The sequence below is a fragment of the Micropterus dolomieu genome, linkage group LG12 (genome assembly GCF_021292245.1).
Source record: "Micropterus dolomieu isolate WLL.071019.BEF.003 ecotype Adirondacks linkage group LG12, ASM2129224v1, whole genome shotgun sequence".
Classification (NCBI taxonomy): domain Eukaryota; kingdom Metazoa; phylum Chordata; class Actinopteri; order Centrarchiformes; family Centrarchidae; genus Micropterus; species Micropterus dolomieu.
Window position 1 is genome coordinate 8,257,369 of NC_060161.1, and position 19,124 is coordinate 8,276,492.

A 19,124-nucleotide genomic window follows, 5' to 3' on the forward strand; every position below is an offset into this window, starting at 1 on the left:
AAAGTTCTATTTTGGTCTCATCTGACCACATCACCTTCTTACAGGCCTCTTCTGAGTCGTCCAGGTGGTGAATGGCGAACTTCATGCGGGCCTGTACATGTTTCTTCTTGAGCAGGGGGAGCTTGCGTGCGCTGCAGGATTTCAATCCATGGCGGCGTAGTGTGTTACCAACCGTTTCTTTTGTAACTGTGGTCCCGGCTGCCTTCAGTTGATTCATCAGTTCCCCCCTTGTGGTTTTGGGATGATTCCTCACCGTTCGCATGATCAGGGACACCCCACGAGGCGAGATCTTGTGTGGAGGCCCAGACCGAGGGAGGTTGGCGGTGGTGTGGTGCTTCTTCCATTTCCTGATAACTGCACCGACAGTTGATCTTTTCTCTCCAAGTTGCTTTCCGATTCTCTTGTAGCCCATCCCAGCCTTGTGCAGATCAACAATCTTGTCCCTGATGTCCGTAGAAAGCTCTTTGGTCTTGGCCATGGTGGTGATGTTGGATGCTGGTTGTTTGGGTGTTGACAGGTGTCTTTTATACAGGTAACGAGGTGAGGCAGGTGTATTTGATGTAGATAATTGGTTGGGATTGGGGCTGTGTCTTAAAGAAAGACTTACTGTTCTTGTAGGAGCCAGAATACTTGCTGTTTGGTAGGGGGTCATATACTTGTTTTTCCTCATCAGATCTAACCAACAGTCCAGAACCAGAAAGATATTCAATTTATGAGGATATGAAACAGAGCGAAGCAAAAACCTCCCACTGGAGAAGCTGGAAGCAGGAGCTGTTGGCCATTTTTCCTTCATAATTGATCTAAATGACTCATTGATTATCAGAGTAATTGTCAATTAAAGGAACCCTGTCGAATTTATGACCATGCTACGGAGCAACGATTTGATGATCAGGTCCCCGTTTGGTTTGAATCTTGAGCATGTGTCTGCACATGAGCACGCAGGTGAAGCTCTACACATCTGTATTTTCTGTGTAGGAAAGGATCTGTTAAGCCTGCAGTCAAACGGGCCTCAAACTCCAGTTTAATCGTTATCACCGCTTCTTGAAATTACTAGTCAATTGTTCAATTAACAGAAAATTAACCTGCAAAAATTTAAAAAAAATATAAATAAAGACTTTTTGTCAGAAATCCCAAACTTTAACATTAAATAAAAGTCTGCTCAACACTAACGTTTTGGTACCAACACCAAAACAATACATTTTTTGGATAGCTTACTTTGAGAAATTTAGGTGTATATATATGTTAGACTCCAAGACCAGTAAGAACAGTAGACAGAATGTTCAAGCACTACATTTTGACTAAAGACAACCTTTTGTTTAAATAAACTAGTTAGATTAACCTAATAGGTTAACTAGTTTAGAGAACTAGATGCCTCCAACCTTTGCTAGAAATCCTATATTCAGCACATCTCTAACATGTTATTGTAACCTATTACAATGTCTTCGCGTTGTCTTTGACAAAAACATTTTAATTTAAATTAGGAACTATCTGATTAAATTAGTAAATCAGAGAACAATCTGACCGTACCGTTTATTCAATGCAGTTAGGTTTTTGTACTCTGTGCAGCTGACATTTTCTGTGAGTAACAAAAGAATTCTCTACCCAGCCTTATTCAAAGCAGTCAGTCAGCAGTCACTTGCAGAACAGCAGCTGTGGTCTACGGGCCTCAGACAACTGGTGGTCACCACCTGTACGCCATATTGTCAGGCCTGACAAACCTGAGAAGGGCCACTCCTTTAGCGACCTGTGAGTTAGTGAGGGGGTTGGGATACTGATGTCGTGGCTGCAGATGCAAATGGTGGCGATCCGTTTTCAAAGGGCCGGTCCATGAATGCCTCCAAGCAGTGCTTCTCCCTGGAATGTTTGCTCCATTGATGATATGAAGCAACACGTGGCTGCATCACGTCATACCTTCTGTGGCAAAGGCTCACCCTAACAGCACTGATATGTGATATTCTAGAGTTAAGCAGAAGGGTAGCACCAACCTTTCTCTCTTTTATGGTGCTGTCTGACCAAACATTGTTTACTGTCATTAAGTTTGAGTTTCCTTCTGCTCTCAGGCATGACCGCTGAATAAGATGGAGAGTTTGAAGATACGATTTGATTTCCCCAGCCCTGTCATACAAGCCCAGGTAAGCTACTGGCTCGTGCTCAGACTGAACAGTGACGTGGGAGCAGTCAGCAGTGGGGCTGGGCACTGGAGGAGCAGCTGGGTGGGCTGGGACGTATGGAACTGCTCCAGGTCTTGGGACCTGTTGTTGAGGTGGAGGACCTCTACAGGAGCACATACTGGTGGCTAGCTGCCTTTCTCCAGGGGGTAGAGCGGCTTCCCGCTAATCGGAAGGTCTGCGGTTGAATCCCCGGCTCCTCCAGTCTACATGTCAAAGTGTCCTGAATCCCAATTTGTTCCCAAAATGCTGTTCCATCAGTGTGTGTGAATGTTAATATCTGTTCGGATGATGAGCGTAGATCAAAGGCCTCGGGTCACTGTTCTGATTGGTGGACTGAAGTTAAGCTATTTACTGAATACCTGTCTGTGTCCTCTTCACTGAACACATACAGACACACATTAATACATTGACACACACACACACACACACACACACACACACACACACACACACACACACACACACACACACACACACACACACACACACACACACACAATAAAGGAGCCTTATAATGACCCTTATATTTTCTGTCTTATCAATAATGTTACAATATCAAATGTTCATGTTCAAATGTGGCCAAAGCTCTACTCTTGGCTCTTAATGATTTCATACAGAGCCGGTTTTCCATATATGGTCATCATCCTGGTAAACATGCTTCAGGATCTTGGCCAATCAAAACATAGTGTCTGTGTCAGCCTTCAACAGCCAGCATTCACACACCGCAATTTCTCCAAAAATTGCAGTGTCTAGTTTATTATTAATGTTGCTTTAGACATCTTCTATGTAGTTGAATACTGTACAGATATTCAATACTGGTTGAGTAAGTGTGCAGAGGAAAACAGTTTCTCCAGCTGCTCCCAGGTCTTTAAACAGCTTCATCCTTTGAAGTCACTTAATGTACTTAATGTACAGTAATTTCCTTTTTTTAAAAATGTAATTGTATAAAATTGGTAATGAAAAAATATCATTCAGGAAGCGGTATGGAAAGTATTTGGCTGTGTCATTTAAATGGCTAAGCCAACAGTAGCTTATTTTACTGTAATAGAAAATGTACATGTAGGTCTGCCTTTTGTTTTCCAGACGGTGAGAACTCTTGTTGCTGCTGTGCTAAAAGAGAAAGGGCCAAATGGGCAAATCACTCAGTCCCCTACCCAGGTGAGTTACAGAGATAAAATTTATTTTTTATTTATAGCTTCTTTACCCCTTTACTGTTCAACGTAATGTTTGGGCATGACCTAACGCTGTGAGAGTCCATTCTGAAGTGTAAACCCCAAACCCTCCTGTGTATCAGGGTCCAGCGTTGGAGGCCCTGTGGCAGCAGTGTTGCAGTGACTGTGCTCTGGTGCGTTCAGCCTGCTGTGATGCCGTAGTGCTGCTGGTGGATCAAGGCCACGCAGACCTGCACTATGTCCTCAACAGTGTCCTCAACCTCCTGCCCTCTGCCAGGTACACAACACACACTCACACCTGTGGCCTGTACTGCGAAGAGAGTTCAACCTACTCAGAGTTAACCCGGGGTTATCAGGCAAACTCAGGGTTGACAAACTCTGACTCCCTACACTGGAATTAAACGGTACTACGAAGGTGGATAAGATGTTGGTTAGTTGAGTTGGTGTTAACTTAATCAGAGGTGGTGCGCGTTCGCATAAAAGGATTGTGTTCGGCCATGCAGCGGCGCATGCTCTGTATTTCTCCGGAGGAATGCACGTTGGTAGTGTCAGGAAATTATGAATGTAAAGACATGTTAACGGCTAAATTTAATATCGTGGTGGACGACAAAGCCAGGGAGGCTTGTTGGCATCGCATTGAGTAAATTTGTAGCCTAATTATCTTCAGTGTTCTTATTGTAGTTCAAATCTCTATTATGCATTTTATGGGCTCTTCTTTTATGTGTAATAGGATTAAGATGTAAAGGTACAACTGCACATAAGGTCCTTTATAATAGAAAGAAAGGAGCCAGTGGAGAGGGGGAATAATCCAAGACAGAATTTAATTTCCAAGATTAATTTCCAAGTAAAAACCTGAATATTCTCTGTCATTATAGTCACCCATTTGTGAGAGAAACTTCACTTTGCAAGGCTGCAACATCACACATACATGTCTGCCGTGTAGTATGCATGCGCTGGACAGTTATATTAAACTTTGCAATCGGATTTAGCAATGAGGAAACACTCGTGAGTTTATCCCACAATCACTATCACGCACCGAAGAGACTAAGTTAAAGTAGAACTGAGTCCGGTTGCAGATGTTGTGACTGATGTTATGAATGTAAATTTACATGCATTTTGATCTGATGATTTGACCGATTTTGTATTTTGTGACGTTCTTGTACCTCTCTGCAAAAAGAGGTGAGGATGGAGATTCAGCCGTCATTCCTATCAATAATAGACATCAGCGGTCGGCCAATCAGATTAGAAAATAAGAGCCTTATTTGTAGCCTATTTGTAATAGACCAAAATCGTTTGTAGACTGTTCCAAAGCTTTATCGGTTTTAGAAGTAGTTTTACAGTAGAGTCATGGGTGCATCATCACTTAGAGGGTTCCTAAAGATGTTGATGGAACCAAACAGACTTTATGAAACAAAAACTGTTGCTAAGTGTTCATATAATATTATTGACATAACAAGGGATTGCTAAAAAAAAAACAACATTTTTAACAAAATTACAGAGTGATGACTAAAACTAGACTATAATGTCAAGTGTTGACTAAATATGACAAAAACACATAAAAATAAGACTAAATTAAACAATTACTGACAAATAAACACTGGCAAAGAACCACACATTAAGTAGCTTACTTGTACTTTACGTGGAGCATGTACCTTAGGTAATGCAGAAGCATAATTCAGCCTTTAGTAACAGGACACCGCCTCATTGTCCTTGCCCCCTCTGCTGACTTGGATCCATTAATTCTTCTCATGTCCCGACCATCAGAGCAGGAGGATCATGTCTATCTGCAAAGTGACCTTTTCAATTCAACATGATATGACTCATCTTATATGGAACTTGCTGAGTGAACATTTTAAATGACCTTTTTGCCAATGGTTGGGAGGGGGGGGGGGGGGGGGGGGGGTAATCCTTTTTACATGCCAAATATAGTTTTCATTGATTTGGTTTGATTTCACTTCAGTCTCAGAATATTTTCTGAAGGCTGTCACTGTTTCACATATGGCAAAACACAACATTTAACCAAAACTACAAAACACTTACCACAGACATATACGACATCAGACATTACGATTTAATTGGCAAATTCAGAGCTCAGTCTACACTAGAGCTCTGGCTGAACTGTGTTGAATGCAGATGTTAAATCTAAGAAGAGGACCCTAGCTGTACATTTAGGCTTGTCTAAATGCTTCAATATTAGGTGTATCAATGTTACAACTGCATCTTCTGAGGTCTTCCACATTTCAGGAGTTATGTGAGTCTCAACAGAAACTGACTGTTGGTACAACTGAATTAGGAATGTTAACAACATGATCTGAGTTCTTGTCTTTGTCAAACGAAGGGTGACATGAAAATAGGGGAACTGGTTGAAACATGCCAGATAACCCAAGGAAAAGTCCATTCTGAGTTGAAGAATCTTGCGCAGCTGGCTCCCGTCAGATGGTTGCTCGGGTGCAGCATGCACACGCCACCAGTGGAGAAGTTTGCCTAACCAGTCATTCCGAATAAAGAGAACTAAAGTATGTGTGCATTCTAAAATATTGCATGTGTAATTGTAGTACCTGTTAATTACTGCGTAGATGACTACAGGTGCAAACACAATAGAGGTGGCAGTATTTAAATGAGGGTTTTGCGTGTTTTAATGGTTTCCGCTATGGAGTCAGGAGGGAAAGCAGCCACCGCGTAAAAACCTTGGTTTCTTTCATTCAGTGCGTCAAGTACTAAGACAGCATACCTGGAAAAACTGCTTTGGGAATCCCTAGCAGAAACAGCTACAGTATGCTGGAATGACCCAGACGCAAGCGCAGCGTTTCCCCTAGGATGGAGTTGTAGCAGCGGAGGAGAAGCAAAATTTTTGTCTGAATATAGAACCGCAAACAACATGTCTCAGCAGTATTGCTCTTGTGTCCATGAGCACGCGCTGCACATCAGAATAGTTTAAAACTTGACAGTGTTTTCCCAGTTTAATGTGAGCTTTAGATGAATGTTTTGGTGTTGGTGGTCATGGTCAGGGTGGTGGGGGGGTTTGGGGGTCCAATATGTAATTTCACATCACATTGGGCCATTATTTTCACCATATGTCTGAACAAAGAGTTGGAAAAGCTAGAGCAGATAATAAATAACCAACAGCCAAAGATCAGTCTACTGGGGAGGAACTACAAACTTTAGATTTGGGGAAAGTAATTTGGTTGGATATGATGCTCTCCACAGTGATTTAACATTTATTGCACAGCATGTTTTGGACATCACCCCCTAAAACCCTGTTAATATGACATCAGAATCGTTACAGATACGGTTGTTCATGTTTGCCTTTTGTGTGCAACATGAGAAACCTCCTCCTCTCTGAGGTGCATTTTATTTGCACATTAAAATCCAAAAAGAAACGTCTCCTCATCAGCTTAAAAGGACGAGTTTGCATCACTAATTTGCTTTACTAACCCCAGCTCCTCCAGTCACCTCCGTCCTTTCTTTTCCTAACAACCACTCTTTCATCTGAAAAATAATTGAACCAGTCTGTACAGGACAGAACTGCAGGCTACACCAGTTTACTCTCAGATTGTAATGATGTTCTCAACATTGGACAAGTAGGCAGTAATAAAATACAGTTTCCGGTTACTTTCTATAAATTGAGCTAATGTTTAGTTCCATAGCAGCTCTGTAGCTGCTGTAGAAGCTGCTCAGTCAGAAGGGGAGATGTTAGCTAACTTAGCGCTACCCGGCTTCACTTTTCCAGCAGGTGGGAAACAACAGACTTTTCTTGGTCTTGAGAAGCTGACACACTGTAACAGACACCGTACATTTACTGCCAGAATATCTTCCTCTTCTCTTCTCTCCACTTAGCGGTTCTGTGCATGAGTATGATGCGCAGAACTGCTAAGTAGCACATCTCGATAGGTAGCATAAATCGACAGAACACCTGTCAACAGTTGGTGATCGTTCCCTCTGGCCGGATTAATTTGACGCGTGATCCATGCACTACTGCAGCTGGGGGTACTGGACGCAACTTTCTAGTCAGGTCGAAATGAAAATTGCTTTATTGGCATGAATGTTAATAACCGTATTGCCAAAGCTAAAGAAAAATAAAAAAAAGTATTCAATTCATATAGTTCATCGAATAAATAAAATAATTTTATTTCTATATATTGGATATAGAATAATATTATCTTGTTAATTTCTCTACGTCTTCTTTTCTTCTGGCAACAATAACAGCAGCCATCTCTGCGCAACACTTGGCGGTTTGTACCTTCCTTTCAAACGTATTAAATACAGATGCTGTCGCACTCACATGAAACTGCTTTTAGGCTTGTTACTTTGCACAATAAAACTGCCCCCCCCCCCCCAAATTGCATATTCATTAAGGCAAAAGTAGTAAATGAACAACAGGTGCTTTCTTGCACTTTTGGAAGACGTCATTCTGCGTGCACACCGTTAGTCGATCAGCTTACCTGTTAATTTGCTGGTGATATCAAGTTTGCACACGTTTTTACTCACGCAAACCTTTAGTAGATCTGGCTAATTGTAAACTACCTGCTCAGCACCAAACAGCAGACGGACACTGTGAGAGACTAGTAGTTGAACATAATGGAGCGTTAAGCAGCTAAAGAGCCGGCTATTTTTCTCAGGAGTTGGTGGAGACCAAAAACAGAGTTAAAAGAAGTGGAGAGTGGACTAACATTCATCAGGTGACACAGACAGGCCCCCAAATGAATGATCACGTTGCTGAATGTCTGCTGGATGTGTAGGCTAAATAATCAAATGTTTGCAAGCAAGTTGGCTATACCAGCTTCATGGTGATTATATGTCAGATGTTAAAAAAATCTGTTACTCCAGCGCAAAGAAAAACGGTAGCACGGTAGCTCAGCTTTAATCTTGAGAAGCTGCAGTCTATTCATTAGTTACTGCAGAACTGCTAAACTGAGGTTTCTTGTTGACCATTTTCTCTCTGCTCTGCTTGCGTGCCATTCACCGGTCTTGTGCCAAGTTGTGCATGTCCACCGACTCAGCGACAGTTGCATGCATGTCGTGGTTTCTTGCGGGTCCAAGTACTGTTTAAAAACTATATAATCTTCTTTGTGGGCTTCATCAGTGGTGATAAATGATTTGAAAGTCCCACAAAGTTCATGCGCAACTCAACACCGGCACGGCTGGTGCTGTGTGTCTCTCTCCCTCTAATGTGTGATTTGTGGAGATTTCGTGGTCTTCCTCTGCACATCTTCCGCAGGACTGTGAGGTGCTGTTGAAAGGGATTATTAAGGGTTTAAGTGCTATACATATCAATAATTTTTTTCATAGTTTTGAAGGGCTCTCCTGCTTTTTAAACCAAGTAAATCAAACATTCTGTAGATTATAATATTTGGCTTTCTATCTGAGATGTCAGTAGTTGTATTTTTTCACTTCACAGTGCCAGGCTAGCCGTTTAGCCTTACTTCTATGCTTAGCTAGGCTATCCACATCAGCTCTGTACTTGAACACAGACCAATTGAGAATGATCTTCTCATCTCACTGTCAGAAAGAAAGCAACTATGCTTATTTCCCACAAGTCTAACTGTTCCGTCAGTGTGTTTTGAGTCTTTCTTGACATCCTGTGTTTCTGTTTGACTTGAACTGTGAACAGAAATGTCCAGGGGCTGATTAAGGTCATCGGACGGCTGCTACAGATGCAGGCAGACCAGAGAGACGGAGACACACAATTCACCTGTCCTTACTCTATCAGGTCAGTATTTGTCATTTACACAGTTCTGTCGTTTGTGTAGTGCCTGTGTGTTGTCTGGTACAGTGTTAAAAAATGTATTGTCTGTATCATTTGCTTTTGACTGTTGTTTTGTATAACCTATGACAGTGGTTGGCAAGAGGTGGTCATTTTTTGCAGCAATGCTTCATATTGAGTTTATTGAGAAGGACATCCTAAAGAGTCTCTGTCTTACTTAACACACCTCTGTAAAAACTGTCGGTCAACGTGTGATTGGATTCCCCTGAATTTCCTCAGGGAAATGAAAATTAGTGTCCATAGGTTTATGAATGCGGATCAAATGCCGGGACGCGCACACACTGCAGCACATTCTTTTTTGCGAGCATGTTAAAAAGTGTCCTTATAGGCTAATTAACAAGGGAGAAAAAAAGTCCACCTGACTTTGGGATCAATCATACAACTCCTCCAACTGGAGTCCCGCACTCTACCGACTGAGCTAAACGTGCACATGAGTAGGCCTATCCAAGGGTATGAAATACTTTGACTGAAATGATGTTGTTGCCCGCCATGTAACGGCTTGAAGAAAAATTGGCCGGATGTCAGATTTATTTGCCGACCCCTGACCTATGATATAACGTGTGTAGTTACAATGACATGATCAGGGTTATGGTCTCAGACTCGACAAAGCTCCTCCAGAGCCACAAGACATTATACTAAACTGTACTAACCATGACTAGTAAACTGATCTTAACATGTAAGATCAGTGGAATTCTCTACATGCGTAGAGACAAGAAGACATGACTTGCAGGACCTACTTTTTTCTAATATAGACTGATTAAAGAGAGCAGGACTGGGAGGAGGAACTTGGAGTTGGCGAGAGGATGCCCTTGACAGGCTAACGCCACCTCCGGCTGTACCTTACATCAATCCAATTTATTGGATTGGTAAGACGAAGGGTTCTTTCACATGTCTTGAACTCGAGTGGTGAAATCAAATTCCAGAGTCTGTGTTCATACAATATGTTCTCACCAAGAGATAACTGATTATGGGTATTTTGGCAGCACTATACATTACAGCTTGGTATTATCATGGTAATAGTGGGCTAATAGTTTGATAAGAAAGAGGTAATAATTAAATGATACCGAATAATTCCCCAGGTAATAGCTTGGTATCAACAACGGGTATATCTGGGTAACATTATATAGCAATGTCTGTAACAGGGTAATAAGGGGCCAGACTCAAAGGGTAATAATGGGGAAACACATTTAAAGATAACTACATGGTGATATTATAGTACTATTTTGGTAACAATATGCTAGCCTTGTAAAACGAAAAATGTCATCAGTGCACTATTTGGATAAAAATTAATGGGCTAATAACCTGATAATAATGAGGTAATAAAGGTCAATGTCGGCTAGTATCAGTGAAATACCTTCAAAGTCAGAGGAAAACTCTAGTATAGGTAATCACCATATAATAATGCTGAAATTCATCCTCCCTTATGTTCCAAACACTCCCTTTTGTTTCAAGCTAAAACTGGACAAACGATATGTGTCACGCTGTGACGTGCTACCTGGAAACCTGTGGTAGTTTATAACCATGAATCAGGGCTGCTAAATGCTAAACTACTATTTCAGTTTCATACAAATCTTCTCTAATAGCACAATGTAGTGCCAACCATATAGACGGACCTGTACCTCAGACAACTAGCCCTACTCTGACTATTACCTGTATCTTCAGAATGATCAAATTAGCTGATTGCGGCCATTATAGTCAATGCTTGTGAGTCGACCAGATGCGGCCGCAGTGCGTCCCAGAAGCGGCTCTCTCCTCCGCTCCACAGAGAATAGGTAGCAGGTCTATTTTTGCCACTAGCCGCGTCAAGCAGCACAGAGCAGATTGAAGCAGGCATGAAGTGAGACACAGAACGGCATAGATAATCCAGTCAACATTCAAAATAAAACACCCCGTCAAGACTGCCGATCGTAAAACAACAATAAACACGGTTAAAACGGAGACAAAAGGAAATCATTTAACTATGTAGCCTACTTAATCATAGTAGAAGCACTGTAGCTGGAGTGGGAGGATTCCCGGCGTTAAAGCTTAATTCTGTTGTATTGCAATTTGGTAAGTTTAACCTTCCATTGCTTTTCTATTACTTAAAAAGTGTCAAAGTAGTCAGTCACACAGGTTGTACGGTAAACAAAGCAATAGTTTGTGGATAAGACGCATGCCCCTGGTGTGGGAAACCTGGGTTCAATTTCCACCGTGACCGGCATGTGACCTCTGGAAAATAATAGTGAAAAAGTGAGTACATCCAAAATGTCAATGGTAATCCCTCATAGGCCACAGCAGACAATTTGACTTGTCATAGTAGCAAAAGCAGAGGTGTTACAAATAACATTAACAATACCAGGACCCTAAAACTGAAGAAGCCATTGTTCATTTACTTATTTACACCTGTGTGTTTTCTACTGTAACATGTCAAATTGTCACTAGCTAGCCTGATTCTGCCCAAAGTTAAGTCCACTGATTAACGCAATGTGTCTCATTTGTTTAATCCATACATAAACAAAGAAGTAACACTTTTAACAGTAACAGCTTTGGTTCTTTAGGCTGGACTGAAAGCTGTTTATCAAACTCTGACGCAAACTAAATAACCGCTCTGAGACCACCTGGAAAGGTAGGTGCTTGGTGCGGTACCTTTGTAGAGTGAAAGCAAAGCAGACCAACCAAAAGACTGTGTGATAGATGTGATTTTAGTATAAATTTAAAAGCCCCGCCCCCACCTCTCCAGCTTTGGATCTGCACCTCTGCCAGGACTGGGGGCCTCCTTAATCACTTACAGCGGGTGATAAAAAGACTGCTGCTTTTGTCCTTTTTCTTCTTTTCCTCTTCCCTTCATGTTTCCCTTCTTCCCTCCTGCTCTCTGTGTTTCTCTCTCTGCCTGTGATACCATTTCCTCATTTTTTTTCCCCCTCAATCCTTCTTATCCTCTCTTTCTCCAGGTCTCTGTCCCTTCTTTTTTTTTCTCTCGTACAGACTTCTTCTCCTTCCCATTATCTTTTTCCTTCTCATTCTGTCTTCATCGCTGTCTCTGCTGTCTGCGTCTGTCTGGCAGCCTGAACCTCCCTGGTGGGAAGATGAATGTGTTGAGGGCAGCAGGGTGGCGCCGTTGGCCTGGCAGTCTGGCCCGCCATTGGTCGTCGGGCCTGGCACTGCTGGGTAACTGTAAATGCTGCGGGATTAATGGAGGATGCACACTGGTGCCCATTGTTGACCGTCTGCTTGCCGCTGCCCCGTGCAATCTGCCACCGAGACTCTGAGCCACTTCAGCCCCCAGCAGGATCAGGGACGGGTCAGGGCTCTGTCGGCCACACCGCTTCATTTCTCGTGTGATGTTAGCCTGGCTGTAGTAGTGTAGTTAGTGCCCTGACTGTCCCCCACAGGTTTTCCCACATACTCAATACTCAATACTCAATATCTGGCCTGCCTGCTCATGTATGGGAAAATGGTAATGAGCATATTTACATTGAAATATGTAAATATGAGTTCAACCTATGTTAATTTATGGGACCCTTTTATGTGTCTCTCTTTCTGTTTTGCTTTGTTTACTATAAATCTAGTTGGCATGAGCAGCAATAGCAATATTGGCTGAACAGACAAAGAAAACATAAAGAGAAACTCAAATTGTCAACAGAAAATCCTAAACACAGTCATCATCGTAGGTTATCTCTTAAAGATTGAAGACAGCTGCCGGAGATTTGTGAAGGGTAATGTTTTAGCGACGTTTGCCTGCTGTTGTGCTTTCAAATAGCAAATCAGGTCTGCGTCTGAAACCCAGACTTCACCTCAGAGGTTGGTGTAACATGCAGACATGCCCAGGAAGCGGGAAGACAGATCTTCTGACCCATTTGTCCGGTTCAGCTGTGAACTTGGAGTTGAACTGAAAGGAGAAAGGTCTTTTCCCTGACTTCCTGCCTCTTCCTTTGTGTGGCAGCTGAAAGGTAGGGAACGGTGTTAGGGGCTGATGGATGGGAGCTGTATTGAAACCGGGGGTTTGGAGACGGACACAAGGAACCTGAGGAGGGGGGACAGAGATGGTCAGACAGATTAGACCATGTGAAGAGTGGGAAGAAACAGCAGAAGTGGGGGGAGACCCAGCCACTGAGTATGTCTAAGCCACGCTGCAGGCTGTCACAGGCACAGACATGCTCAGTCGTTGAACTTCCTTCCTACACGGATGTGATGATATGTGATGATTAATGGAAAGCACTGGTTAAGTGGATCTGATGGCTGTTTACACCCCCCACACACCAACCCTGTTGTGTTAACCTCTGGCCTGGTATCTTAACAATACATAGAGACCTCACCTTGGATTTGACCCCAGTGTTTTGTCTGGACTTAATGGGTTTGTAAATTTAAGACTATTGGCTGTCTCTTTTTTACACTCACAGGACAGGTAGAGGACAGGAAAACTTCTAGAGAAATACTAGGTTTATGGTTTAAATTTTGATTTTATTATAAATAATAAGCAAATATTAACATTTAGATATAATATGTATATTATATATATTTTCCATCTCTCCTTTATTGTGTTAAAAATAAATAAATCTTTTTGTGCATGTAACCGGTTTGCAAAGTGAAAAAGCCCAAAGTCCAGCCCAAAGGGAGTTCCCATCTCCCACAGAAAACTCTGCTCTGAACTGCCTGAAAACGGCTCATTTGTAGTCCAGCCTTTTCTTCTGTAACCTATCTGCGTTACTTTGTAACACGCATCATAATGCTCGCCTAGCTGCTAGTATGGCACTCCCTCAAAAACACTGGTGCAGAAACACACTGAGCTGCAGCACACACAGTAAGAGTGACACAGTGCCTGCTGCCTCCCCTCACCCCCAAACATTAGATACCCTGCAGGCAGTCAGTGGACATAAAGTTGTTGCTGTGAGACAGAGCTCAGTTAAAACGCTACATATGAAAGACAGATGTGTTACTAATTAATAACGCGCCACTCTGAAACTCTTGCTCCACTCTAGGTTGTGAAACTGGTTCGGTGACATGTACAGCTGAACCAAAGCTTGTCAGGGCCTGCCATACACTGCTTCTGATTGGCTAGTAGTCCTTAACTAGGAACTGCGCATGTGCAACTCCCATCAAAGATAATTTAGAGACAAGATGTATCACTCCATAGCTAAAACGAAGCATTCAACACAGGGTGAAAATAAGAGTTGCAGCAATGTGCAGTATGACAAAAAATAGTTTTGTTTTTTTTTAAATTAAAACATGTAAACCTGTTCTGGTACAACCCCTAAATAAAAGTATGAACCTGAAAATGAGCGCTATATGACATCTTTAATGGTTTCTTTTGGCTAAAATCGAAGTCGATCAAAATCCTTCCTCTTCGATAATGAACTCTACTCCCCATCAGCGTGTTCATGTACAAAACCTTCATGTAGGCTAGAAGCTTATCTTTTATTGGTAGCTAGTGTTAACCCGTGCTTAACCACTGGTTAAAATGACAAACATTGCTGGTGTCATGCCTGCACAGTTAAAGCAAGAACAACCAGATTTCTAAAAGCAAAGTACTGTTCTTTGTCAGGTTCATCAATGAAGATAAATGAAGTCTGTAGTTTCTGAACATTGAGAGTCATCAATAACAACAGCTTTCATTGTCCTTGTATGTAAACCTTCGTGGCAATAAAGCTGGTTCTATTCTGATTCTAAAGCCAGCCTGAAAACTTTTTATTTAGTTTAGCTAAAGACTGGGGCAGATATGAAGAGTCCACTAACACGTGTCCTAAATGAATGCAACGCAAGCGGCTAGTAAGTTTCTGGTTAATTATTCAAACAATATTAAAATCCCCCTGTCATCGCAGAGAGGACCACACAGACACCTCTTCATTATTTTATTAAGCTGTGCCAACAGTCGACGCTGCAGCAGGTATGAGTTGCTTTTGTACGTTGATACGTTTCATTCCGGTTGGTTGCCGTGACTATTAATTGGGCATTGGGGAAAATGCTTTTAATCCTACATATGCAGGCCTACACAAGCAGCATATGTAGGATAAAAGCATTCCGACCCTCCTGTATCACTCACAGCATCCAAGCAGGTGAATGCCTTTACTGATACAGGCTTTCATTTCTAAAAACAACCAAATAAATATAGCCCTGTGGTAAAAGTTACAGACCTCTGGGACCTCAATGGTAGCTACATAGGTGACTTTGGTCATCCTCTGATTTTACCCTATAATATCTACTTTAATATCTTCTACAGTGTTAATATCTTCTACAGTATGTCAACGTCTACTAGATGGATGGTCACAAATATTGGTTTGATTTGTGTTAGTTTTGTTACAGATATTCAAGGTCCCTGGACTATGTTTCTTAATGACTCTGGCTACTTCTCCTCTAGTGTCACCATGAGAGTTGCAATTTTTGGTCATGTTCCCTACAATATGCATTGTGATTACTTTGGTGATGCCTTTTCAACACATCTAGTAATATCTGTGTCACATGCATGGGATCAGATTTGGGACACTAGATCTGTGATGTGAACATGGCCTTTGCTTTGGCCCATTGTTTTGCAGGAGCAGCCCTCACCCATACATCACAGCCCTGGAGAACCGAGTGGAGTGCTGGCCAGCCCTGCTGCTGGAGATTGATGACTTCATTCAGCGGGCTGCTGACAGGTTAGCGTGGCTGCAACAGAAGCCTTGAACCCTTTATCCAATAACTCCCCCCTTCACTGCATGAATTTCTAAGCCATCTGTGAAGAGCACCCTGTGCCAAATAACTCATCAAAACACTGTCAGCTCTTATTATGCAGTACGGACAAATACATACAGACACACACCACGGCACATACAGTACGGATCATTCTCTTTTCAAGGCGTAAGTGTGAGGAAGTTTCAGTTTCACATGCCTGACCCTTTGAAGGCAGATTGAGCCAACATTATGTGGTGCCTCTGGATTGTGTTTTTTAAAAGTTGGAGTTGCTTATCAACACACTATGTGTATATATACTGCAGAAATGAACCAGCCTACATCACCATGCTGGTCCCCTTCCTGCGGTACCTGTACTGTGAACCTCAGAGGCAAGCCCAGCATGCCCTCCTGCGACACAGTCTCCTCAGGGTGCTGCTGCCCATACATCCAAGAGCTGGGTCAGTCCTCCAGAAGAAGGACCAGCAACAGACCTCTCCAGTGTTTGACAGCCTGCTGCACTGCCTCTGTCAGCTGGTGCCACACATGCAGGTGACATGCTGATGTTGGAGTTAATTTAGGCAATAATCTGTGAGAGGCCAGCGTCAAGTAACTCAAATTAATTGTTTTTTGTAATATATAATATAGTTATTCAATTGTTCAATATATCATATGTATCATATATACATACTGTTTATATACTGTAGGCCTTTACATTGTTGTTTCCTGCTTTTGGTCTTCCACGCACTCTGATTTGAGAATATTGGTAAATGAAGAGTAATTCAGTGTGGTATTGTGCTGTAAATACCATTTGTAGTCGAAGTGGCTACTGTTACAAGTTGCATACTCCCAATTTAGATTAAGTTAAACTTGTATATTTATTTTTATTTTTTTTTACAGTGCTTATAAAAGTAAAGTTCCCAGAACACACAAAATTAAATCCAAGTAAGGCCTTATTTAGATTTAATATAGAGTTTTTTTTATGATATTGTATCACAGAGGATATAATTAAAATAATAATAATTAAAATTATTGGGTGCGCTGCCACATGGGTGGTGGTGAAGGTCAGGGGCCTCGACGGACCAGACCCGGGCAGCAGAGGCTGGCTCTGGGGATGTGGAACGTCAACTCTCTCTGGGGGAAGGAGCCGGAACTTGCGGGGGATGGAGCGCTACCAGTTGGATCTGGTGGGGCTGACCTCCACGCACAGTCTCTGTTCTGGAACTGCACTGCTTGATAGGGGATGGACCCTATTCTTCTATGGAGTTGGCCAGGGTGTGAGGCGCCAGGCGTGTGTGGGGATACTTATATCTGAGCACCGCTACATTGGAGTTTACTCCAGTGAACGAGAGGGTCGCCTCGCTATGCCTTCGGGTTGTGGGAGGGGGGGACTCATGCATATGCACCAAAAAGCAGTTCAGAGTACTCGGTCTTCTTGGAGACCCTGAATGGAGTTATGTATGGGGCTCCAGTAGGGGATTCCATAGTTCTACTGGCAGACTTCAACGCGCATGTGGGCAATGATGGAGATACATGGAGAGGCATGATTGGGGGGAACGGCCTCCCTGATCTGAACCCAAGTGGGTGTTTGTTATTAGACTTCTGTGCTAGTCATGGATTGTCTATAACAAACACCATGTTCGAACATAAGGATGCTCATAAGTGTATGTGGTAGCAGAGCACCCTAGGACGAAGATCTATTTTTGTAATTGTTTCATCGGATTTAAGGCCGCATGTTTTGGAAAGTCGGGTGAAGAGAGGGGCAGAGGTTCAAAGCTTCTATTGCTGAAGCCGCAGCAGGAGGGGGAAGCGGGGAACCATCCAAGCTGTGTACAGTAAGGATGAGACTCTGTTGACTTCAACTGAGGAGGTAATTGGGCCGTGGAAGGAACCCTTTGAGGAACTCCTAAATCCGACTAACACGCCCTCTCTAGTAGAGGCGGAGCTGGAGGCTTATGGGGGATTCTCGTCAATTTCTCTGGTGGAAGTCACTGAGGTAGTCAAACAATTTCATAATGGCAAAGCCCCAGGGATTGATGAGATCCGCCCAGAAATGCTAAAAGCTTTGGGTGTGGAGGGGCTGTCTTGGATGACACGTCTCTTTTAAAATTGTGTGGAAGTCGGCTATCCAGTCCCTGTACATCCAAAGCGAGAGCTTTGTCCGAGTACTCGGCAGTAGTGGGATTCTTTCCAGGTGAGGGTTGGCCTTTGCCAGGGCTGCGCTTTGTCACCAATCCTGTTTGTGATTTTCATGGACAGGATATCAAGGCATAGTCGTGGTGGGGAGGGGTTGCGATTCGGTGGGCTTGGGATCTCGTCACTGCTTTTTGCGGATGATGTGGTCCTGATGGCATCATCTGTCCGTGACATTCAGCCCTCACTGGATCAGTTCGCAGCTGAGTGTGAAGCGGTTGGGATGAGGATCAGAACCTCTAAATCTGTGGCCATGGTTCTCAGCAGGATACCGGTGGAGTGCCAACCCCAGGTAGGGAATGAGTCCTTACCCCAAGTTAAGGAGTTAAAGTACCTCGGGTTCACGAGTGAGGGGAGACTGGAGCAGGAGATTGGCTGGAGAATCGGAGCAGCGGGGGCGTTATTGCACTCGCTTTACCGCACCGTTGTGATGAAAAGAGAGCTGAGCCCTCGTTCCTACCCTCACCTATGGTCACGAAGGCTGGGTCACCGAAAGAACGAGATCGTGGGTACAAGTGGCCGAATTGGGTTTCCTCAGGCAGGTGGCTGGTGTCTCCCTTAGAGATAGGGTGAAAAGCTCGGCCATCCGCGAGGAGCTCAGAGTAGAGCCGCTGCTCCTTTGCGTCGAAAGGAGCCAGTTGAGGTGGTTTGGGTATCTGGTAAGGATGTCTCCTGGACGCCTCCCTAGGGAGGTGTTCCAGGCACGTCCAACTGGGAGGAGGCCTTGGGGAAGACCCAGGACCAGGTGGAGAGATTATATCGCGACACTGGCCTGCGAATGCCTCGGGGATCCCCCAGTCAGAGCTGGTTAATGTGGCCCGGGAAAGAGAAGTTTGGGGTGCCCTGCTGGAGCTGCTGCCCCCGTGACCCGACCCCGGATAAGCGGATGAAGATGGATTAAAAACACAAAAAAACAAAACGGTGAAATCTGTGCAGTTCTTAAACTGCCTTATAATGTTGAGTGACATTTCAACCTTAAGGTTAATCACATTGTTTTAATAATAAATATTTTTATTATTATTATATTTTTAATATATTTTTCTATTTGTCATTGGGTTAGATCCTTTTCTCAGATCGTATTGTGCTAGTTAAGTGCTAGAGGAAGTATCTGCAGAATACGGACATTGTACATACATGGCGAGAAGTTTGCGGATGACACCACCATCATCGGCCAGATTTCAAACAACAATGAGACTTCAT

General features: G+C 43.1%; 1 protein-coding gene across 4 annotated transcripts in view; it reads left to right on the forward strand.

Annotated features, from left to right (window-relative positions):
- The window catches only part of focad (focadhesin), a 61,176-nt gene that overhangs the window by 10,402 nt on the left and 31,650 nt on the right, over nucleotides 1-19,124 (forward strand). For all 4 annotated transcript variants that reach the window (XM_046065847.1, XM_046065846.1, XM_046065844.1 and 1 more), the window contains exons 2-7: nucleotides 2,061-2,132; nucleotides 3,255-3,329; nucleotides 3,466-3,620; nucleotides 8,955-9,053; nucleotides 15,617-15,718; nucleotides 16,058-16,283. In XM_046065847.1, coding sequence (XP_045921803.1) covers nucleotides 2,079-2,132; nucleotides 3,255-3,329; nucleotides 3,466-3,620; nucleotides 8,955-9,053; nucleotides 15,617-15,718; nucleotides 16,058-16,283 — 711 coding nt within the window. In that variant the 5' untranslated portion in view covers nucleotides 2,061-2,078. The remainder of the gene's footprint in view (nucleotides 1-2,060; nucleotides 2,133-3,254; nucleotides 3,330-3,465; nucleotides 3,621-8,954; nucleotides 9,054-15,616; nucleotides 15,719-16,057; nucleotides 16,284-19,124) is intronic.